General features: G+C 38.8%; 1 protein-coding gene across 1 annotated transcript in view; it reads left to right on the plus strand.

The window, feature by feature from the left end:
* The first annotated feature begins 780 nt into the window (after positions 1-780).
* The window catches only part of LOC117294010 (neurobeachin-like), a 31,127-nt gene continuing 8,037 nt past the window's right edge, over positions 781-23,870 (plus strand). Inside the window, exons 1-17 of the mRNA XM_033776526.1 lie at positions 781-876; positions 1,500-1,550; positions 4,279-4,396; positions 5,512-5,614; positions 6,445-6,560; positions 8,850-8,962; positions 9,993-10,133; positions 12,145-12,264; positions 13,083-13,238; positions 16,428-16,595; positions 17,751-17,840; positions 18,839-19,037; positions 19,515-19,586; positions 20,599-20,754; positions 21,660-21,833; positions 22,796-22,897; positions 23,228-23,427. Of these exons, the coding sequence (XP_033632417.1) occupies positions 781-876; positions 1,500-1,550; positions 4,279-4,396; positions 5,512-5,614; positions 6,445-6,560; positions 8,850-8,962; positions 9,993-10,133; positions 12,145-12,264; positions 13,083-13,238; positions 16,428-16,595; positions 17,751-17,840; positions 18,839-19,037; positions 19,515-19,586; positions 20,599-20,754; positions 21,660-21,833; positions 22,796-22,897; positions 23,228-23,427 (2,175 nt within the window). The remainder of the gene's footprint in view (positions 877-1,499; positions 1,551-4,278; positions 4,397-5,511; positions 5,615-6,444; positions 6,561-8,849; positions 8,963-9,992; positions 10,134-12,144; positions 12,265-13,082; positions 13,239-16,427; positions 16,596-17,750; positions 17,841-18,838; positions 19,038-19,514; positions 19,587-20,598; positions 20,755-21,659; positions 21,834-22,795; positions 22,898-23,227; positions 23,428-23,870) is intronic.

The following is a 23,870-nucleotide window of genomic DNA, read 5'->3' on the forward strand; positions in this document are numbered from 1 at the left end:
TTTAGCTTGAAAGCCATATTTTGAAAGGAGAGTCGCCGGGAAATAATTTTAGACGTTGAATGGCTTTTGGAAGTCGATGCACTCCAAATAAAAAAAAAGAAAATTTAATCAAATTCGTCAGAGTTGACTTTTCTTTTTAGCTGTTTATAAAAGGTAGACTTTTCCTAAAGAAACAAATGTTTTGTTAACTTGGTTGTTATTAATCTCTGAATGGGACACCCTCTTAGCTACAGCGGATTTTCAGTTGACAGTTACACACAGTCAAATTATGGACTTTTCATTCCTTAAATGAATTTTCAAAAGTAGCAACTAACCAAAGTTGGATTATTGTAATCGGAGGGCAGTTTACCTCCACAAACTGTTTTGAAAAACTCCTGTTAAAGATTGAAGAAGAAAACAAAACAAAAAACTTGTGACTTATAAAGCAAGCCATTGTACAAGAAAATACTCAACTCCAACTTGCAAAACATCTTAACATTGTTACCACTGGAGCCTAACATGACCAGCACTGGAGCCTAATATTGTGTATCAACAATAGACTGGTCTATAGTCTTAGGAATACACATTTCATCAGTAACTTGGGACTAAAGCAAGCCATTGTACCAGACAAATTTTAACTCCAACTCGCAAAACGTCTTATTGCAATCAGTGGAGCCTTACATGGCCAGCTGTAACTTGTGTCCAGCACAATTTTCCAGGTGGGCTGTAATTAAAGCACCCGATGTGGGGTCGTTGGTGGGTGACTACCTAGCCACTAGCAAAATAAGCAGTAGGGGCAAAATGACATACTGTGTTGAACTTGAAAATAATGAACTTTACGCTCATGGTAGTAACGCACTTCTGTTATTTGTCAGCGGCAAGTTCTTTGTTGGCAGAGTTTGAGTTCCAGGTCTTTGTTTTGATCTTTACCAAAACACTGACAATTTAAATGTATTTGGTAGAGATTCTGTTTCAAATTGTTCATACATTAAACATACAGGATTGGTTATGGATGAAAAACATCATGGTTTAATCTTAGTCTGAAAGCTTACTGATTATGAAATTCATACTAGAACAATTTGTTTTCTGTGAAATATTTCCCTCTTAAATGAAGTCATATTCAAGAAAAACTGTGTTAGACAGCTGACTGATTATTAAGTTTATACTAGAATCAGTTTTATTTCTGCGAAATGCTTTCATCTTAGATGCAGTCACATTAAAGAAAACAGTGTCTGAAAGCCTTAAAAAAGGTAGTCTGGTTCCCAGACCCAAAAATCTCCGACTAGGCTCTGTCGAATTTTGGGTCTGGTATCACCCAAACTCACGTGACCAAAAAGGAGGAATGCCTCCTCTTTCGAAGTTGACCGAAATGTTCCGAACGTGTTGTCGTCAACATTCGGACAGTATCGTTGATGTTCGGTACGGACTCGTAATGTCAGTCCTGTCGGCCGTAGATCCATGAGTTTTGATGCCAGGTATTGCCAATGCAGGCGTTGTGTCTAAATAAAGCGTTTGCAAAGCGATGCGACAAGTCCAAAATATATAACACTGGGAAATCGCTCCGGGATCTGGTAAGTTTTTGACCTTTTTCTTCAAAAAATATTTTTTCAAAGGTGTTTTGACTTGAGTGTTCACTAGACATTGATTGAGGATTAAGTTTCATGATTTTTGAAAGTGGTAAAAATGGGGCAAATCTGGTGACTAGCTGTCGAAATTATACGTGTTGAACCAGATTGTCATTAATTGCCGATCAAAATAATCTCGTAACCCTGCGGCCGTCGGGAGGAGGGTTACGTTATCGCAACTAGTGCAGACATGGTTTCCCTGGAGATGACCCCCGACCCTGACAAGTTGCCTCATGCAATATTTTTAACCGTGGGTGATACCTGACCTAAGATTTTTAACAAGAGACGTCAAGGAATCTTTGGTCAGGGGACCAGGCTATAAAAAAGGCAACAGCCGATTTCTAGGACAATATTTTTAGCCTTATTGCTGAAATTGTGAATGGTTGATCCTTATTTTCTACTGACTCACGCAACGGATTAAACCTGAATTTTCACAGGTTTGTTATTTCATATTTGATTGATCACACAAAATATGAACACTGTCTGTGACTATTTTGTCAACTCTACCTATTCTGTATTTAAAATATCTTTAATAATTTGAAATGAGCCAATGTTTTTTTTTTTTTTTACCTCATGGAAGCAGATAATTGAAACAGTTACAATAGTTAAAGTTGGTACACAAAATGGAAACATTGGTTCAAACTTGGACTCCTGTTCAGTGACTAGAAGAAAGGTTAGCTTTATTGCAATAGTAAATTGTTTGATCATTTTATTATGGCGCGGTCTAGCCAATATCTTAAATATCTTGATATTTTGAAAAAATTTATAAAAGGTAACTGCTGTATGTTCCTACAACCCTATATATTCCCATGACCCCTGGTTATCTGAACACTAAAATTTAACAAGGATTAGGGTTAGGGTTATAGGTTGGGGTCCGGTACATGGTTAGGATAAGCGTTGGGTAAGGGTAGGGATAGGGTTGGCTTGGGTAAGGGTGGGGTTAGGATTAGATGTTTGATTTTCTACGGGTATGGTTAGGTATAGGGTTAGGGTTGGATTGGGTTAGGGTCGGGTTAGGTAAAACCATTTGGGGTGTCAAAACAGAAATGTCGGAACTTGGGCATATAACCATTATAAAATACACATTTTGTTCTTATTTATGTAAATGTAGATTTATCAAATACAAATAACTTGACTATTTTATAAAGGCGCTTGGCACTACAATAAGGTACGCAATTCACTTGTGTGTACGATCCCAAAAGACAGGTTTCATGTTTGCATGCAAAGTGCCAGGTGGACAGGGGTCATGCGAGTTGTGTATAGGTCATCGTTGTAGCCGCAGCGCAGGCAGCAATTTCAATCAAAACCAATCAACTCTTGGCGCAGGGTGATCGTAACGTAGTCGTCATCAAAGCGCAACACCGCATCTCATTGCACAATGTCCCGGTGCTGCAATTTTACCCCCCTCAGTAGCCACATCCGTGCGCCCCTCTGTCCCACCGACAAGATCACTTTCATATCAGTGTCTCTCAAAATTAGATTGGCTCAAATTGGACATGACAGAGAAAGAGCCCGTCGAATTAGGGTGTCGTGCTGGCTCCTGAGCGGCCGCAGGCCCTGCCGCTGACATTTCTGGAAACCCTATGCCAGACGCACTGTATGAGGCTGGCGCCAGCACCAGCAGGAGCACGGGGTATGATTATCTTAAGCAAACAGGTAAATACAGAACCATACAGGTCAGCTTTGCCCGTGCATCTTCTCCGGTCCATCAACAACCCTCCCCTATCATCATCAGGATGGTATCATCCCACTTCAGGTAAACCACACCTTACCCATAAACACATGGCCTGTATTAGACTCCACTAGTAAACAAATACAACCCTGTCAAAGTGACAGCACCTATCTCTCAAAAAATCACTCAGTCCACATCGGGAGATGTTTGTTTTCTAGGATAACCAAAACCAAACTGGGTATATGCCAGGAGTACCTCCTTAAATACGAAACTCCCACTCCACCCGGAAGGCTCTCTCTGTGGACTGTACCCCAAGGAGGTCGCGCTGTTTGTGTTCTGGGATCAGTTACTTGGATTGACAAGACTCTTGGCTTGCTTGGGTGTAGTGTTGTGGGGGACTGCCTAGCTTGCCGTCAGAGGTTTTAATGAGTGACAGTATATCTTACACAACCTGATATTGCCAATTACAAGTTGTTATAGGAATTCTTATCTATGGTTTCTGTTTTCAGTTGCCCTTAGTGGTATTTCTCTTGATTTCAGAGAAGTCGTTTTTGATTGACCAAAGCCTTTTTTTTCTGATTCCAAGGTAAGTTTGTTTATAGGTTTTGTTTTCTTTCTTTTATGGCTGGATGTGTATTCCTTAATTGTAAGGTAAGTATAAAGTTGTCCAATTTATGTGTGCAATTAACCATTTATCAATTTTATCACTAGGTGGCGTAGAACTGGCCAGGGTGGCGTACAACTGGCCGGGAGCCAAATTTCATAGAGCTGCTTAAGCACAAGAAGTAGCTAAGCACAGCAGCATCATGCTTACCAGAACAAGGTTACCAGTCAAAATACCAAGTAAAATGTATCATTTTGACTGGTATCCTCTTTGCTAAGCAAAAAAATGTTAAGCAAAACTTTCTGCTTACGCAGCTCCATGAAACAAGGCCTTGTATTTGAGTGAAAGTTGAACTGGAGTTCTAATTGTTTGTTCCTTCTTTGACTGTTTGATTCCAGGTTCTTTCATACACAGAGGGTCTGCATGGAAGATGGCATTTCAACGACATCCGAGCAGTGTTCTCCAGGAGATACCTTCTCCAGAATACGGCGTTGGAGATCTTCTTGGCAAACAGAAGTAAGTAGACTTCTAAGAACCTTGTCACACGGGGCAACATTGGAGGCAACCAACTACAGTTCATGCTACAAGACCACTTTGATAGCACATAAGTAATTTTTCAAAGAATGTCTTACTGTCCCCAAGAAAAGTGTGTGAACATGCAAATGTGAATGAAGTGTCTTCTTGGAGGTTGCCTGGAATTTTGCCTCGTGTGACATTGTTCTAAGGCCAACCTCATTCCTGTTGTGTACCCTCGCCATGCCATTTTTCAGCAAAATGCCTAATTGTTCGATCATTAGCCCAGGAACTTTGAAATCTCCAAATAGATATGGCTACTTTAATTTGTCCAATTTGTGTTAGAGATGTACACAGACCTATCAAAAGAGGCATGTCAAAGACCAAATGGTCCCCTGTCAACTGTATTCAGTGATACCGGAAATGAGACATCATAAAAAGTGTTGATTGAACAACCCAATTACCCCCTCTATGGCCAGCTGACTGATTGAACCAAATATCTTTTCTTCTTTTTTCAATTTTATAAACATAAATCAAGAATGACAAATTACAAATTCATAATATTTTTAAAAGTGAGCTTTTATTGAGTTAGCCCTTTGGTGCCAACTCATAAGTATTTGAACAACTGGCATCCGGCTGATCTACAAATGAAGTTGTTGCAAAACCTTTTAATAGATGTTAAAATTGCATAAGGATAAATAATATTATTTGGTTTAACCCTTTGTATACTCAGTACTTACTCAAGTTCTGTGAAGAAAAACAAATCACAGGCATATTACTCAGTTTGGATTCGAACCCATGACCTTTGCAAAACCTTGGCCAAATTTCATAGAGCTGCTTAAGCACAAAAATAAGCTAACCAAAACAAAACTATGCTTACCAGAATAAGGTTACCAGCCAAAATGCCAAATCACATCACAAATTTTGACACAAATGTTGGTATCCTGCTCATTATCGATAAGCAGGTATTTTTTAAGCAGTGTTTTGTGCTTTAGTAGCTTTATGAAATTTGACCCTTGTCAGTATTAAAAAATCAGGGATACTTTTATGATGTTAAACAGTGATATTTTTAATTCATGGTTGTCTAAAATTGTTGGCGATTTCTTCTAATCTTGCAGCTTCCGTGATGTTCAACCTACCAAACAAAGCTACCGTCAAGAAAGTTGTGCATGCCCTGCCTCGGGTCGGTGTTGGGCTCAAGTATGGCATACCGCCCTCAAGGTAAGCACGGATTCAGATCAACTTTCAAATCTGATTAAAATGCAGACCGAGAAGTCTTCTCAAATGGTAGACATGGATGCAAGGCATGTCTGGCTCTATGCTCAAGAATTCAAAACCTAATCTCATTTGAAACAGTGTGCTCAAACAATTTAAACTTAGATTAGAGGCAAAGCGTACCTATGGTTTTTTGAACCCTTTGGTTGTTTTAATTCGATATAAATGTACATGTATACAAGAAAACTAACATCTGAACACTTTATTTAAAAAGGTGGTTACATAAAAGAGATACCGCTGAAAATCCAGAGCGAATATGACCACGCAGAAAGCGTTATGCGGTACACTTCTCAGAGTTTAAATTTTTTGTAGCCATTAAAACTGTCAAAAGTTTACAAAACCACATTGTTTCCAATGTTTCTCAAAATGCTTATTACTATCAAACCCTGCTGTAGGCTTCTAACCAAAGGTTTTCATTGCTGTTAATGTTTTTTTAAGTGATTACCAAATGTATACATTCCCTTTTAAATTATTAAACTTGAAGGAATAAATGTTAAAAATCGTGTTTGTTTATTTGTTTTGACATAATTATTTTTTAGAGAGGCTCCAAGGTCAAATTCAATTTTGTGAGCCAGTCATTTTCCAATATAATCAACAAATAAATTTGTTATTATTCCACAGATGCATTTAAACTTTAAGGGAGAATTATTTTAAATTGTGCTTGTTTATATGTATTTGTTTAAAGTTATTGCTAAATATGGGCTCCAAGTTCAAATTAAGATTTGTGAGTTAGAAATTTTCCAATATAATCAACAAATCAATTTGTAATTCCACAGACGCGTTTCCTTGGCAACCCCTCGGCAACTCTTCAAGGCATCCAACATGACACAGGCATGGCAGAGGAGAGAGATCACAAACTTTGAGTATCTGATGTATCTGAACACTATAGCCGGTAAGAACGAAACAACAATGTCCAAAGAAATATATGAAAAAAATAGTTGATGGCCTGACTGTTCGACCCTAGCAGAGTCATTCTCTTTTAGCCCTCGACATCAGGCCTGGCCAGGGAGGCCATGGCTTCCATTGCTCCTGGTGTTGGCCCCTTCAAACGTTTCCCATTGACTTTCAGATTTTCCACTGGAAGTGCCTTTTGCAGAAAGAAAATGTCCTTGCTCCTTCAAGGGTGAAATCCAGGCCTGCTTCGAAAAAGAGTCTGCTGGGATCAAATCCTCTGACTATAACTTTTTGTTGCAATAATATCACAGGTCCTATGGGCATTTTGCAACAGTTAATTATATTTATAACACACCTCTTGCTCGTTCTGTATTCTGGTTGGCTGAAACATCGTCTTGGGGATGAACTAATATAGGCTAGTGATCGCGCGCGCGTGTTTTGCGGGAATAGTACCAGAGCGGGCAATAGTCTTTAAATATAGTGCCCGCGGTAACAGCGCCCTCTCTTGACTTGAAACGTGAACAACAACTACAAAACTCCCTTTTTAGTTCTTATTTGACATTTAAGACCGAGCTGTGTTATAAAACTCATATTGACTGGCATAATTCGGTAACTAGTGTACGTCTATCCCCCCTGGGGCCTGTGAGTGACCAGAAGAGGTCGCTCTTCTGGTCACTCAAAGTCCCTCGTGGGAATAGACGTATACTAGTTACCTCGTTGCCAGTCAATATGTGTATTAGAACCCACTGCGCAGCAGTGAAGTTAAAAACTACCCCTCGATCGGCTATGGAAAAGTAGTAGTCCTGGCCGAAAAAAAGCCCCCGCCCATGTTGTAAGTTAATAAACAGGAGAGTTCTTTTCAGTACATGTAGTCTACCGAATTCCAAAATCTACTCCGCAGCAGTAAAACAAATGGCAAGACAAGTTCTCAAAATACAAATCTACACAGCGTAGTAGATAGTACACATGGTGTTATCACAAATGTACATTGATCCCTCGCCATGCAATGGAACAAAAAACAAAAAATTATTTTCACAAACAAGTTATCGAAAAATTTGTTTTTAAAAAGGACACCTGCTGAAATGTCAAAGTGAATAAGATCACGACGTATCTATTCAATCTCAGGAGAATATCGTTTGCACTTGTCATGTCTTGAAGCAGGCACACATGATTATTGTTTGGACACTCTCAGTTATGATTTACTTGCTATTTTGAGTTTGTTTAGGTGATGTGGGGGTGGCGGTTGTCGGCTTGAATTATCCTCCGATATCTCGTGGCCTCAACCTTTCTGAGCGTACTCGTAGCTATTTTGTTTCCATGCTGTTGGATTGCGAGTGCTAAAGCACTCAGGATCCACTCGCTATCTCAAACCATCACTCTGCTGTTTTATTAGTTACGTTGATGTAAGTTACAGTGTCATCGATGTATCATCGCGCTGACAGCTTAAAGACACTGGACACTATCGGTAATTGTCAAAGACTAGTCTTCACAGTTGGTGTATCTCAACATATGCATAAAATAACAAACCTGTGAAAGTTTGAGCTCAATTGGTCGTCGAAGTTGCACGATATTAATGAAAGAAAAAAAACACCCTTGTCGCACGATGGTCACACGAAGTTATGTGCTTTCAGATGCTTGATTTTGAGACCTCAAAATATTAATTTGAGGTCTCAAAATAAAATTCGTGGAAAATTACTACTCATAATCAAGAAAGGTTTTATGATAGTAATTGTTTTGAGTAGATACCAATAGTGTCCACAGTCTTAAAATGCCTTTCTATTGTAGCTGTTATTTTGTAGGAATCAATTATTCATTTTTAAATCGAGAGACTCATGACCAAGGTATGACGTCAAAACATGTTGTTTACAAATCTTCATTTCTGCCAAAGCATGCATAAACATCTTAAGTGCTTTGGTAGAAGTGACATTTTGGTATTAGGATGAGGCCATGCTCGTTGCTTTAAGGTTGATAACCGAAAATGAATTGCTGTGATTTTTTAAAAAGTTACAGAAGATAGCTATAATGTAAAATAGATCCAGGATCCATGTCTTGTTTTTTTTTATTATTAAATATTATCATGTGTTTTTTAAAAAAACACATGATAAAGTTTAATGTAGTAAAATACTTTTTTATTGGCTTACTTTTTGCATCTTTATCTATGGTTTTGTAAGGCAAATTGAGCATCTTTTTAGGCGGAGTTTGGCGCTATATGAACATTCATACTAAATACTATTTGTAGTATATCCTCCTTTCTGATTACTGTTTTTATATTGTTGTTTGTATTCAGGTCGAGGCTACAATGATCTGAATCAGTACCCAATTTTTCCATGGGTGATCACCAACTATGATTGTGAAGAGTTAGACCTGACTCTACCAAGTAACTACAGAGATCTTTCAAAGGTGACAGTTATTAATATTCAAACACATGTTTATCTACTTATTGTGTTTTACCTAAACACAGATGTGTGCTAAGCACTGTATGCTAAGTACTTTCCCCCCAAGTCATGTAAAAAAAGTAATCCACAGGCAAATCACTCAAGTGAGATTCAAACTCATGTCCTGGTAGAAACTTCATGTCACTCTTCAGGGAGTGTCATGGATGAGCGTTTTAAGTTAAATGTGAAGGCGTGTAGGTCCCTTGCACTGGCTGCCATCTTTTAGGACAAACAATGGAAACGAGCATGCATGTACGCGCTGTGCACAAGTCTCAGCCAATTATAGCTCTTCACGCTTGCACTTTTCATCGATGATGGCGGCCAACGCAAGGGATCTATTATTGGTGATTACGGAGATATTCCACCTTTTTTTTCTACTGTTGCCCAATCCAGAGTCTGCTTTGCTGTCCACTGCTTTGTGCTTAAGACCATGAGGGCCCAATTTTAAGTTGCTAAGCACAAACGAATTATGCTTACCCGAATAAAGTTACCAGCTACAATACCATTTTATAGTAAAAAATGTGACTGGTATCCTGCTTAGTTGTGCTAAGCAGAAAATTGTTAAGCAATATTTTCTGCTTAAGCAGCTCTATGAAATTGGGCACAGATCATACCTGATGTGTTAATACAGGAGACTTCTATTCCCTAATAGAGGACGTAGAATTCCCTCTCAACTACATTAACAAAGATCGGTAGAGTTACGGAGTCCGAAATTGAGCACCTTCCAAACACGATGAGGGATAAACACACCGGGTTGACATTGTGAACAGGACTTCGGTTGCGACCACTAAATGAGGACAATTCTTTTTGGTTTTTATTTTGCCTTTACCGCGGTAAAATTTAATTTTTTTACATGTGTACGTGCCTTGGTGACTCTCGGCCAATGTTAGCTCTTCACACTTGCACGCTTCATCAGCTATGGCAGCCAACGCTAGAGGTCTATTCTTGGTCTTTTTTTACTCTACTAAACATTTTGAATTGAACTCTCTTTTCAGCCGGTGGGAGCGTTGAACCCGAGTCGCCGATCCTTCTTCCAGGAGCGATACGAGAACTGGGAGGATGATAAGATTCCACCATTCCACTACGGGACTCATTACTCCACAATGGCATTCACTCTGAACTGGCTCATGAGAATGGTAAATATATATTTCTTTTCAGAACCAACACTACTCAAAAGAGATATTCAAAGTGTTATCGCAAACCTCTCTTTAGTAACGGTAAATATATCCTACATTTGGTTAGGCGAACTAGAAGATTAGTAGGTGAGATGAGTGAGGGTTTATAGGTAGGGTCATCATTCAGTTTCTGTCAACGAAATGCTGGTCAAGAGGAAAAATTTAAAAAAGTATTCCACCATTCCACTACGCCACAATGGCATTCACCCTGAATTGGCTCATGAGAATGGTAAATATATCCGACGTTTAGTTTGGATATTAGGAGAATTGTAGGTTTGAGGAGTTTTGGTGTAAAGGTTGGGTCATCATTCGATTTCTGTGAACATAATGCTGATCGAGAGAAAGGAGAGAAAAAAAGGTTCCACCGTTCCATTATGGGACTCACTACTCCACATTAGCTTCATCCTGAATTGGCTCAAGAGAGTTGGTACATTTATTTCGTACATTGCGTCTGGTTATTAGGGGAATTCTAGGTTTGAGGAGTCTGGGTGTACAGGTTCAGTTTCTGTCAACGCAATGCTGATCGAGAGGAAAAGCTTTCAAAAAACATATAAATATTTCATTATGGGACTCACTACGCCACATTGGCATTCACCCTGATTTGGCTCATGAGAATGGTAAATATCTAGAAGATTAGTAGTCTTGAGGAGTCATCGTTTGGTTTCTGTTTAAGGCAGTGGATACTGTTGGTAATTAGTCAAAAAATTATGCCTCGAAATTGCACTGTTTTTCTTTAACCTCGTCGACTAACACTGTCGGCCATTTATGGGAGTCAAATTTTTGACTCCCATAAATGGTCGACCGTACTAGTTTGCACAGTAAAAGGAAAACCACGCAATTTCGAGGCAAACTTGTGTGGATCATTGTATTCTACTTTTAAAACACCTTTCCAACCATATGCATTTTATAAAAAAGGGTTACAAAACGCTTTTTATAGACCAACTCGTCTCATGATAAAAACTGTCTTTAGTGGAGACTTCAGATTTGTAAACTTTTTAATTTCTCCCTAAACCAGATCAGGTGACTAATTTAGTCGGAATTCAGAACAGATTCACTGTCAGGCTAAGGCAATGGAATTAGGGGGACTATCGTTGTCAACTTTGTCAAAGCTAAATAAGCTGTAATCACATATGAAAGGAACAGACGTGACCCTGAACTGTCATATCGGTTTAAAACAGCTCATCATCATCTGTATTTTTACATCAATGTTTTCAGAGGTGTTTAATAACTATTGACATGTTAATATTTGTTGCTAAGGCCAAGGTTGCTATTTAGAGGGTGTTTTCTTAGTTTCTTAGAAGAAATTTCTCAAATGATTGAGTCAGTTCATTTGATGTTTTTTTTCCTCTTCAAGCACCATGAGGCCTTTGTAAAATAGTTACCGTCGTTATATTAAGTGTTCTTTATTATTATTATTATTTATTAATAAACAGCAAGGGAATATGACTAGGTAAATTTAACCAATCAGTTTCCCTTAAACAGTTCATTTCGTACTTTGAGATAAAATTGAAAGTAATGAAAAGTAACATTGTTTGCCCTCCATTATTTTACGTAGCCAATGTAAAGTTGTGATATGTTTGTTTGTTTACTTCATTGGAGTACGGGTAAATAATGGCTAGTTATCAAAAAGAGTTCATTGATATTTTTTTATCAAATTGTCCCAAGGAAACTGTTTAATGTTGTTCCATCTCCCTGACGTCTAAGAAAGTCCCTCCAGGGTGATAGATTCATACGTTCTTTTTCACATGCTTTCTCCAGAAGATGATCAGAGCATACTGATCAAAACCTTGAGTTGAAATCACTGGTTCTTTTCAGAACCACCCCAACTCATTACATTACCCCTAAGTCAATACATTGTGTTACCGCAAACCTTTCTATATCGTATTTCCACCATGCAAAGTTTCAAATCCTTCTTATGTATGTTGTATTAATAACGTAACTAACATTAGTTGTTTCCCCTTTCCACCTGAAGGAGCCATACACAACGTACTTCTTGAATCTTCAAGGAGGGAAGTTTGACCACGCCTCAAGGAGCTTCGCAGCCGTCTCTATCTCCTGGAAGAACTGCCAGAGAGATACCTCGGATGTAAAGGTAACGTGATCCTTGCTATGTTAAAGATAATTTCACACGATTGAATTACACAAAACATGTTTTCACTTCACAGTGTTGTTGATGTTCATGTATTAAAACAAGGATAACTTAAAGTTTGTATCGTGGATGGAAATGTGGTCCTCGCCAATTCGCATTGTTTGAATTTCATTAAACTTGTTTTCACTCGGATGGTTCATAGTGACAACTTAAAGTTTGTTTTGTGGATGGGAAAAATAAAAGTTGTGATCGAAGCAGCACTCCCCCCTCACAATTTTCAATCCCCCCCCCCAGTAGCCACCAACAGAAAAATCCAACACAAATCACAACAAAAAGGGAAAAATAATGGCCCTCCTTCAACCACCACCACCAATTTGCCCTAAACAAAAATTTAAAAAACAAGGCTCCTGCCCTCCTATCACAATCACTGGAAAGCAATGCCCAGCCCACCTCCCCCCAGTGAAACAAATCCTAGCTATGGCACGACTCTTTGACAGAAACATGTCAAACAAAACTAACAGTATACTGGTGTTGTGTGAAGAGAAAAAAAAAACAGTTTAATAAAAAGCACATCGGAATGAAAATGTGACATCATTCATTATATCCAACATTCTTACCGGGCAATCTCGGTAGTTTAGTTGGTAAGACACTGCTCTAGAATTGCAAGGGTCGTGGGTTCGAATCCCACGCGAGTAATATGCCTGTGATATTTTTTAAAAGAACTCGGGGGAAGTACTGAGTCTACAGTGCGAACACACATCGGTGTATGGGTAAAAACCAAAATTAATAAACATCCTTTTTGTTTGATTTGTACCGTATAGGAGTTAATTCCTGAGTTCTTCTACCTCCCTGAGATGTTTGTGAACGGCAATGACTACACTCTGGGTTCCCTCCCTGACGACGGGCCAGTAGTAGGTGACGTCATTCTCCCTAAATGGGCCAAGACAGCTGAAGATTTTGTCCGCATTAACAGGCTGGTATGTTTGCGTAAGAAGTCAGAAACGGTTTATTTGACTGAGCTGATCTTATTTCGGTGTCGGAGCTTGAGTCATTTTGCTCACATAAGAGTTGCCAACTCTCTCTGATTCTGCAGAAAGTTCCCTGAAAAGAGACCAATCTTACCATATGTTCTTATGAACAATTTTAAAAGTCTCCCTGATTAGGGAAACTTTTTCCCTATTATGTCAAATGTACTTTCATGGTAATAAAGCTGCTTGTTAACCTTTTTCCAAACAATTAATAAAGTGAACTTTGTGTCATATGTTATGGCCATAAAATAATTATTGGGATTTGAATTCTGAGAAAGGCTTCAGGCATGATCTCAGGCATGTGAAAGCTCACGATTCTACGCGACAAGAGTGTGTTTTTCCTTTTGTCTGTTTGCTAAGGCGCTGTGGAAGTGTCGTGGCCGAGCAGTTAAGAGCACCGACTTCAAACTCTGGTGTTTCCGATCAGCAGAGTGTGGGTTTGAATCCCCAGCCGTGACACTTGTGTCCTTAAGCAAGACACTTAACCATTGCTTCGTCCTTCGGATGGGACATAAAGCCGTTTGTCCCATGTGTTGTGTAACGCATGTAAAAGAACCTAATGCACTTATCGAAAAGAAAAGGGGTTTGCCCCCTTGTTACTGGCTGTGGCTGCTGTATGCACCGTAGCACCTTGTAAACCCTTATAAAGTGCTAAGGAATCAGGTCTCAGAATTCATCACTGCAGTAACTTATCTTTCTGAAATTTTGCATATACTCAGCGCCTTGAGTACCTTGTTTGGTAGACACGTGCGCTATATAAGACTTTGATATTATTATTTTATTATCACATGGAATGGCGCTATAAAAAAAGGGCAGTGTATGTTTGTATGTTTTTAAAGATTTATAGATCTTTAAAAGTTTGTGTTTTTTATAGATCTCACAGGTGTTATTGAGTGAAAACAATTTCTGGTCTACTATTCATTTTGCACAATGCCATACAAATTATAAGACATAATGTCAGACAAGAATATTGATGTTCACTAGATCCAAAACTCTGCACTATTTATATGACTCCCTTTACCTTGTTCCAACATCTACAACTGTCTTGTCATTGTCAATGACAACTTATAAAGTCAGGAGTTCATGACAGTCGAGTAGTTCAAGGATTGCTCTGTAGACTAGCGGAGCCAATGAACAAGACATAGGCTGTCTCAGATTAACCTAGTTATCAACTAAGTTGTCACGTATTACTCAATTCATGTTAGCCCGATTTCATGATCGTGCTTACCGCTTACGGCAGGCTGTAAACCACTCTTATCCTACAAATCGTAAGCACAAATTCCACTTACTGTAGTAGTCTAGCGGAGCCAATGAACATGACATATGCTCTCTCAGATTAACCTACTTACAAGCTTGGCTGTCATTCGATATTCCAATCATGTAAGCCTGATTTCATGGCCATGCTTATTGCAGGATTGTGAGCTTAGTGCATCTCGTAAAACGCACATGATCTTAGAAATCGTAAGGGTAGAATTCCGCGGTAAGCAGAGCCGTGCAATTGAGCCCCAGATTTCTCCCTCACCACAAACTTTGAAAATGTCTCTGCTAGAGTCGGAACGTCAGGCCATTAACTGTTGATTGCTTTTATACCAAAAGTAGCAAAATCTATTTTTGTTTAGCCTTCGAGAAAGACTCTGCTTGGGTCGAAACATCAGGCCAAAAACAGTTGTTTGCATTTATACCGTAAGTAACGAAACAAAACGAAACAAAACAGCTTACACTTTTTTCCCAGTTTTAAAGACTACGAATCATAACTCTCGATGAGTGTATATATTAATGGTCAGTAGCTCATTGACACGGTTGGGATTATTTTTACAAGCAGGGAGTAGGATAGTTCAGTGAAGGCTCATTCATAGTCACGTCAGTTTGTGTTGCCTCCATTCACTCAGACAGCTGATTGTTGGGAGGGTGAGGGAGGAGTTGCTTAAGTCGACTCTGACCGCGTGTTGCTGTTCCCGTGACTGCTTTCCAGGTGCCTCATTAGTTGACCCACTTCCTGATGACGGCAGAATGTAACGCTACAAGAAACCTTAGGACTATTCAGAAATGCTGATGTTCAGCCCTCTAATCAAACTAGGTCGGACAAAAGTGAAGTGACGACAGTGGCGAAACCTGATATGTTCATTTTAGGGGGAGGGGGGGGGCAAACGGTGTCAAAGACATCGTTTTAAGGGGGGACTATTTCGGTTCAGTTCAGTTATTAAATATTTTTTCCACACTGCAAATTATGCAATAAATATAATCAAACATGCAGTCAACTTATAAAGGTTTGAAAACAACAATAAATAAAGTAAGAAATTTTGAGTTAGACAATTTACATGCATGTGAAAGGCGGCCCTCAAACAGCTGTGCTTATTTAGTAAAGACCCCTTGGAAAGAACCAAAAAGACACAATAGTGAACATTTTTATGGAACCTATTTGTTCACAATTAGGACAGAAAAAACAGACATGACAAGTCGTTTACACGATACATGCAACCCCAAGAGTCATTTAACTTTATGCTTACAAGTGTTTAATGTATCGAAATATCCTTTTGTGCGTTTTCCCCAATCAGGGTGGGGGACAAGGGTTCTCAGCAGGGGAGGTGGCTACTACCCCCTCTGTCCCCATCTGTGGTTACCCTCAAGTTATCCATACAGCTTATCTGTCTGTCTCATTGATCCTTTGATGGCATAAAGTCTGAACGAGTCCTGGTGTTTTGGTGGTTGAGTCATACTTTGCAAAGTTTGTGAAGATGTTTTCAGATTACTAGATCCAGCCTCTGAAGATCATTTCATAGTGTCAAAGAAATGTATTTGTTTAACTTGACGATTGTATACTAAAGGCTCTGCTAGGGTCAAAACGTCAGGCCATTAATTTATACCTAGGCTGGTAGCTTTTTTCCCATTGAAAAATGCTCGATGAAACACATTATCAATATAACCAAAGCATCCAGAAATTTGTCACTTTTAAAAGCGTTTGTCCCAAATAATATTTCTAAAATTGTGCCATCTTCTAAACAGGCATGTCATATTTCATAGTTTTTCCATGACTTTACACAGTTGCATAAACTTTTATAAAATTGCAGGCAGACCAGCAGGCCGTTTTTAGGAATTGTCACATTTGGTAAATCCCATCCCTCTCTTTATTGACCTCAGGCACTGGAGTCGGAGTTTGTCTCGTGCCAGCTTCATCAATGGATTGATTTAATCTTTGGCTACAAGCAGCGAGGGCCAGAGGCTGTCCGTGCGGCTAACGTCTTTTATTATCTCACCTACGAGGGCAGTGTCAACTTGGATACAATTGACGATCCTATCATGAGAGAGGTTTGAACCTTTACTGTTTCTCTTCGTGTTGTAATAGACTCCTTGCATGTGATGTCAAACAGCGCCCTCATTGAGTTCAAACGAAGACATATCATTGGCTGAATGTTGTGCGTGGCTCATACACACTTGTACGTTTCCATTGTTTTACATTATCGATGACGACCTATGCAGAAGTTATATTGCTTCTGAGTATTCTTAAAGGCAGTGGACACTATTGGTAATTACTCAAAATAATTATCATAAAACCTTTCTTGATTACGAGTAATGGGGAGAGGTTGATAGTATAAAACATTGTGAGAAACGGCTCCCTTTGAAGTGACATAGTTTTCGAGAAAGAAGTAATATTACACAAATTTAATTTTGAGACCTTAAGATTTAGAATTTGGGGTCTTGAAATCAAGCATCTGAAAGCACACAACTTCGTGTGACCATGCGCGACAAGGGTGTTTTCTTTCTTTCATTAATATCTCGCAACTTCGATGACCAATTGAGCTAAAATTTTCACAGGTTTGTTATTTTATGCATATGTTGAAATAAACCAACTGTGACAATTACCAAAAGTTTCCAGTGTCTTTAAAGAAGATACCCAATTTCATAGAACTGCCAAAGCAGAAAGGTTTGCGAAAAAACTGTCTGCCTTACCAAAATAAGTAAGTTACATGTTACATGCAACATGGTACTTTGGCTGCTAACCTTATTCTGGTACGCATAGTTTTCTTGAGCTCAGGTACTTTTTCTGCTCAAACAGTTCTATACAGCGTGCCAAGTTTTTACACAAATAGCAATTCATCACACGAACAAAGTCTGAAATAAAAATTTGACCATCACAGTGTTGATGACTAAGCCGACACTTGTCATAACAGGTACAAATAACTTCATTTTATGTGATATGTTTTTGTGTTTCAAACGATAGAGAAGTACACTTTACGGAGATTTGTCTTGCCTTGTGAATTTGAAACTATAACATTTTGTTTATTTTTTGATCGATTAAGTTTGTATTGCATCCCCATGAAAAGATCCAGATACATATAGTGGCGTCAACAAAACGGGAAAAACATGGCCCCTGGGCCACCCACTGGAAATCAATGCCACCTTCAACTGTGCTTCCCCAGTGAACAAATCCAAATAACGCAATATGCTTTTCATATTTTTCAGGCCATAGAGAATCAGATCCGAAGCTTTGGTCAGACGCCAGCTCAGTTAATGACAGAGCCTCATCCACCCCGTAGCTCAGCAATGCATCTTGTAAGTAACAGGATGTCAGCTGCTATTTCCTGTGTCTATGATTGATAGTTCAATCTGCATATCATAATTGTCAGAAGATTAAGGTGGTTTGAAGTGGAGCATACAGGTGCGAGTCACACTGAAGGTCTTTGAGACCTTGTTTCGGCTAGGGAGCTAGTCTGAACTTGTCTTTCTCTTTTTCATCGACCTGTCCTACTGAATGCTGGGGCGTTATACACAAGACAATATCGTGGCAATTTTAAAAAGTTACAAATTTTAGCTAGGGAGCTAGTTTGGACTTGACTTTTCCATCCTGCTGAATGGAAAACATCAGACAATCTTTTGGCTACTATAAAACGATTGGAATTTTTCATTTTTGAAAACATGAGACCTCAATAATAATAATAATAATAATAATAATAAGACTTGTAATGCGCACATATCCACCCTGCTGGCTGTTCAAGGCGCAGAAATACCAAAAACAAAACAAAAACAAAACAAAGAAAAACAGACACAACTAAATTAGTCCTCGAAACCCTGTGACATAAGATAAGTTTTGAGAAGAGATTTGAATTTGAACCTTGACGACAATAGAGCTACTTGGAACAATTGACTTTCCTATCCTGCTGAATTGAAGGGTGTGTGAGTGGGTTTGTATCCACATTCAAACCGGGTACCTATAACGAAAGGGACAATAGGTCCACGGTTGCTATCACAAAGGAATACAATGGGGTCCCTGGTTGCTATCACAAAGAGTTGAACAAAGGAGGGTCCACGATTGCAGGCGTTTACACACTTGTTGTGTGTGTTGGTGGGGGGTCGGGGGGGGGGGGGGAGGAGACAAGCTTGTGGTAACTAAAATAGGTTTAGAATTTGTCATGTATGAAAGTATGAGACCTTAACTTAACTGCTGGTTCTTACTATGAAATCATTACCAGAAATATATAATAATAATAATACATTGTATTGTCTAATAGTAGTGTATTTAATTCTATAATGAATCTGTGTTCCTTCTTCAGAGCCCCATGATGTACTCGGACCAGTTGTCTCAAGACGTTTTGATGATCATCAAATTCCTCTCTAATTCTCCGATCATCCACGTCTCGGCTAACACTCATCCCAATGTCCCGACTGCCGCTGTTGTCACGGCAGCGGCCAATCAGACCTTTGCGTTGAACAAATGGAACAACCAGGTTTCTACAGCAGGTAGGAGCACAGGTGTGTTGAATGGTTTGATTTGATTTCTTTTATTTTCAGTAATATAATTTTTTTCCATTTTTTTTAAATGTTTAAATGTTTACAAGTCACTGGTACATTTTGTCAAAGTTTCTTTTTTTTTATAGTTTGGTTGTATTGTTGTTGCACCCATTTACATTGTGTTTATTTTGTGAGTAAATGATTAAGTAACTGTGGCATTGTCCATATAATTGGGACAGTATTAACTTCTGTATATATAGTTTTGCAAATCTCATCTTTTGCATTTACATAATAATATTCCTATGTTTTGGTCATGTATATACCATTTGCTTGTATTGTACTATATTTGTTGTCCAACTGGTTCTGTAAATTATTGTAAGTATGGAAATGAATGTTACAATGAATTGAATTGCCTCCAATGTACTTGGACAAGGCCCTAACAGTGTAGTTTTTTTTTATCAGGGTTAATTTTTGATGATGTTTTTCCCTCACCTGAAGGTCAACCAGGTTCCCCTGGGTACTCTATGGAGGCGGGCAAGAATCTCCTGATTGAGCTGGATCCACTCATATGTAAGTACTAAACATTAAAGACAGTGGACACTATTGGTAATTGTCAAAGACTAGCCTTCACAGTTGGTGTATCACAACATATGCATAAAATAACAAACCTGTGAAAATTTGAGCTCATATCGGTCATCAAAGTTGCGAGATAATAATGAAAGAAAAAACACCCTTGTCACACAAAGTCGTGTGCGTTTAGATGGTTGATTTCGAGACCTCAAGTTTTAAATCTGAGGTCTCGAAATCAAATTCGTCGAAAATTACTTTTTTTCTCCAAAACTATGGCACTTCAGAGGGAGCCGTTTCTCACAATGTTTTATACCATCAACCTCTCCCCATTACTCGTCACCAAGAAAGGTTTTATGCTAATAATTATTTTGAGTAATTACCAATAGTGTCCACTGCCTTTAACTACCTAACACCGTACTCGCACTCCATCCAGAAAGGTGGATTGAGATTTTTTGTTTTCAGTCACACAAAAACACAAGGGAACAACCCTGCCATTCTTAGCAAAACAGGATATGACCACATTGAAATTGCGGTGTCTGATCAAACCATTAGCAGGGTTTAACCCTCCTCAAAATGTGGATTAAAATTGCGGGATCTTGGACCGGGCCTGATCCCTCCTTTTTTGCATTGACACTAGTTGTTAATCCACATTGCTGGATCTGAACTCGGTCTGATTCACCTTTCTGGATCTACATGTATTGTAAACAGGGTCTGAGAGAGTGAGTACTAACTCCAGTGGTTAGACTGCAGGACTTGCAAGGTTCACAAGGTTATGGGTTCCAATTCTTCTAAATTAACTGCTGATTTCACACTGACTGGATTGAGTATTGTCGTCTAATAACTGAAGCACAGTTTCTTCGATTTGTTCCATTCATAATCATAGATATTTAACCAATGTTTGTATGAGAGAGATTGGCTGTACATATTGTTTTAATGTCTACGAATGATGTGAACTACCTTAAAAGTATTTCAAGATATTTTGACATATTTATTGTTCTTTTTGAAACTGAAGTATCCACGACAGGTATGCACAGGCGTCAGATAGTAGACACCATGGATTCTAACGTGAAGTCTAAATCCTCATGCTACGTAGTGACAGCTGATAACCGCTACTTGATGGCTTGCGGATTCTGGGACAAGAGCTTCAGAGTCTTTCTAACGGATACATGTAAGAAAATCAAATAACGAACCACAAGGGAAACTGACTGGTATGATTTGGGGTTGAAAGAAATAAAATTTACTAGAGCGGGATTTGAACCAATGACCTTTTGAGCTATCTAGGCCTATGTTGTCAGTCTCCCTAATAATATGCTTGTTCGGGGTGCAAGTCAGAAGCCATACAACCGTTAACTTCAGTGTACACATGTAAGAAAAGTCTTTTTAATTGTTTCGCTTTCAGTGGTGGATTCTGACTCGTAAAAACCCAATATTGTCTAAATACTCTAAACCATCAGACCTTCCTCTGTTGCGACAAAAGACTTTGTATTGACCCTTTACACAATAAGCCTTTTTGAGGTATGGCGGACGTGATACGCGCGCGTCACACGCCGCGACTGATGCCACGCTCACCATGTTGGTGGTCACTAGGTTTACGTGTAAACGCCGCGTCGCCTAAAATGCGCACTTCACTGAATAACATACGTTCTATTTCTATGGTCAATACGCACAAATTTACCACAACTTGACAGTGTTGTAGCATTGTGTCCGCCATACCTCAAAAAGCTTTATGCGCTGCGCACTTACGTGCCCCTATCCTGTTCACCATTTTGGGGGTCAATGCGAGTCAAAATGGTCACAAAGTAATTGAAATGACAGTGGATGTGTGGAGGTGCGAACCGTGTTGTGCAAGGGGTCGTCAGTACCTGATAGATTTAGAGTTTTGTGCTTCCTTGTTTCTTTAACTTTTGTACATAAGTCCTTCCTCATGATATGTGAGAAAATTATTGCCACTGTTAATGATTTGGCAGAGTACACTTTTTAATTATTAACTTTTGTCTCGTTTGTGCATTTATTCTGTTTTCATTCTAACTGGTATTCCATTTTGATGTTTTTGTTTTTTCCCGTCCTTAACAGGCAAAGTGACCCAAGTTGTGTATGGTCACTGGGACATGGTGACATGTCTAGTGAGATCAGAATGTCCCGTGGGTGGGGATTGCTACATTGTATCTGGATCTAGGGATGCAACATTGCTAGTGTGGCATTGGAGTGCTAAGGTCCAGTGGGTCCTTGGAGAGAATCATGTCGCGGGTAAGTGTTTTTATTTATTTATATTTAGCTCTCGTATCCATCGGCGATTCAACATTGTTTTTATCCCATTTTCATCTGTGTATCTCTTTTCTTCATGTGTGTTTTGTTGGGTCACTTTGTATAACTTTTCATCTTTTGTAAGTAATGATTATGTTTTGTACTTTTATCAAATTTGTGTCATGTTAATACCATTGTTATTCAGCTGTTTTGCTGTGATTTTGATATGTAATGATTTTATAGACTCTGTTTGATATTTTGAAATGTTTTGTCGGGAGGTTATATCGTCATGACAATTATTTACTCATAACCATGTTATTTGTCTGATTGCTTGTATCTGTGTTTTCGTTTCTTGTTCCTTTTCTCTTGATGTCCGTTTTTGTCCAGTCTCATCTCATTTCTTAACTCATTTCTTTAGGCGCTCTGTTCTTTGTATAGTGCCTTATAAATGCTTTGTAATATTATTATTATCATTAATCGTTTGATTTGCTGTATATTGCGCCACAGCACCTTGTAATCCATTACAAGGTGCTATCTGAAGGGATTTGTCTCGTACTTCTAAAAATAACTCCGCAATAAAACATAGCTCCACATTACCTGGCAGGAAAATGCTAAAATTTTATTTAGATATTAGATACTTTGTTTAATGTTAATTTGTAAGCCAGTGAAATGGAAACGGAAAATAATAATAATAATAATAATAAATAATAATAATAAATGAACATTTATAAAGCGCCTTATTTAACGTCTGAAAGCACTGTACACAAATATATAAAATCAGCTACATATTAAAATACAAAGAGAAAACACTCATAAAAATTTACAATATGCAGATAAGCAAAATACATACTAATAACAAGTAGGAATTTAAAAAGAGACGATATAAAAATACGAGGGGAAAGGTTTCGGGCACGATTCTGAATTGAAATTGATTTGAATGTAACTATGTGGGTTTTTTTCTTCAGGTGAGATGGCAACCCCTCGTGCCATCCTAACTGGTCATGATACTGAGGTGATATGCGCTGCGGTCTGCACTGAGCTGGGATTGGTCGTCAGTGGATCACTCGGTAAATATAGTTTCTGATTCCGTTTTGACTTTACAGCAAATAAAGTCAGCTATAATTAAAGCGGTGGCCGGCAGCTTTTTGCGATTTCTAGTCATCGGCCAGAGGTCTGCAAAAGATTGTGCAATAGAATTTGGCAGTCACATTCACAAGAAAAAGTGCCCTGCATGCTGCCATGACTGAAAATGGCAGAAACACGTTCCACTATTTTGTAAAACAAAACTTTTAACTCAAGCTGATGGTCACATGACAATAATAAAAAAAAAATTCATAATGTGACCAAATGAACACTGCTCTCCCTGACACAATATTGATGTTTTTCTTGGTCTCTAGGTGGCGCTTGTCTCATCCACACAGTAGCAGGTGATCTTCTAAGATCGTTGGATCCACGCTCTCCCGATATGTCCCCTCGTCTCATGTCCATTGCATCAGAGGAAGGGGTCATTTTGGTGACCTTTGACAAAGGTCATGTGTGTTCGTACACGATTAACGGCAAATTCCTCATACAAACTGATGTCAACGGCAAGGTTAATGTAAGTGGACACACAAAAAAACCAGTGGAATTGAATTATTTGGGGTTGAACAAAGAAAAGTTTGCAGAGGGGGACTTAAGGGGATGCAACTTTTTTTTTAAATATCACAACAACAAAAACAAGGAAAACTGACTGGGTAAATTTTACATGGGCAAACAAAAAGAATTACTACACATTAGATCAGGTGAGGTTTGTGGTAATCTCTTTTGAAAAGTGTTGATTCTGAAAAGAATCGGTGGTTGTCAACTCATCGTTTCAATCAGTATTCTCTGATCATCTTTATGATGTCCTAATGCTCTGGTCTTATTCAGGCGAAGTTCAGATCGAAACATTGAGTTGTCAACAACCGGTTCTTCTCAGAACCAACACATGGTGTTACCGCAAACCTCATCTGGACACATGGTGTTACCGCAAACCTCATCTGGACACATGGTGTTACCGCA

This window comes from Asterias rubens, chromosome 8 (genome assembly GCF_902459465.1).
Source record: "Asterias rubens chromosome 8, eAstRub1.3, whole genome shotgun sequence".
NCBI classification, from domain to species: Eukaryota; Metazoa; Echinodermata; class Asteroidea; order Forcipulatida; family Asteriidae; genus Asterias; species Asterias rubens.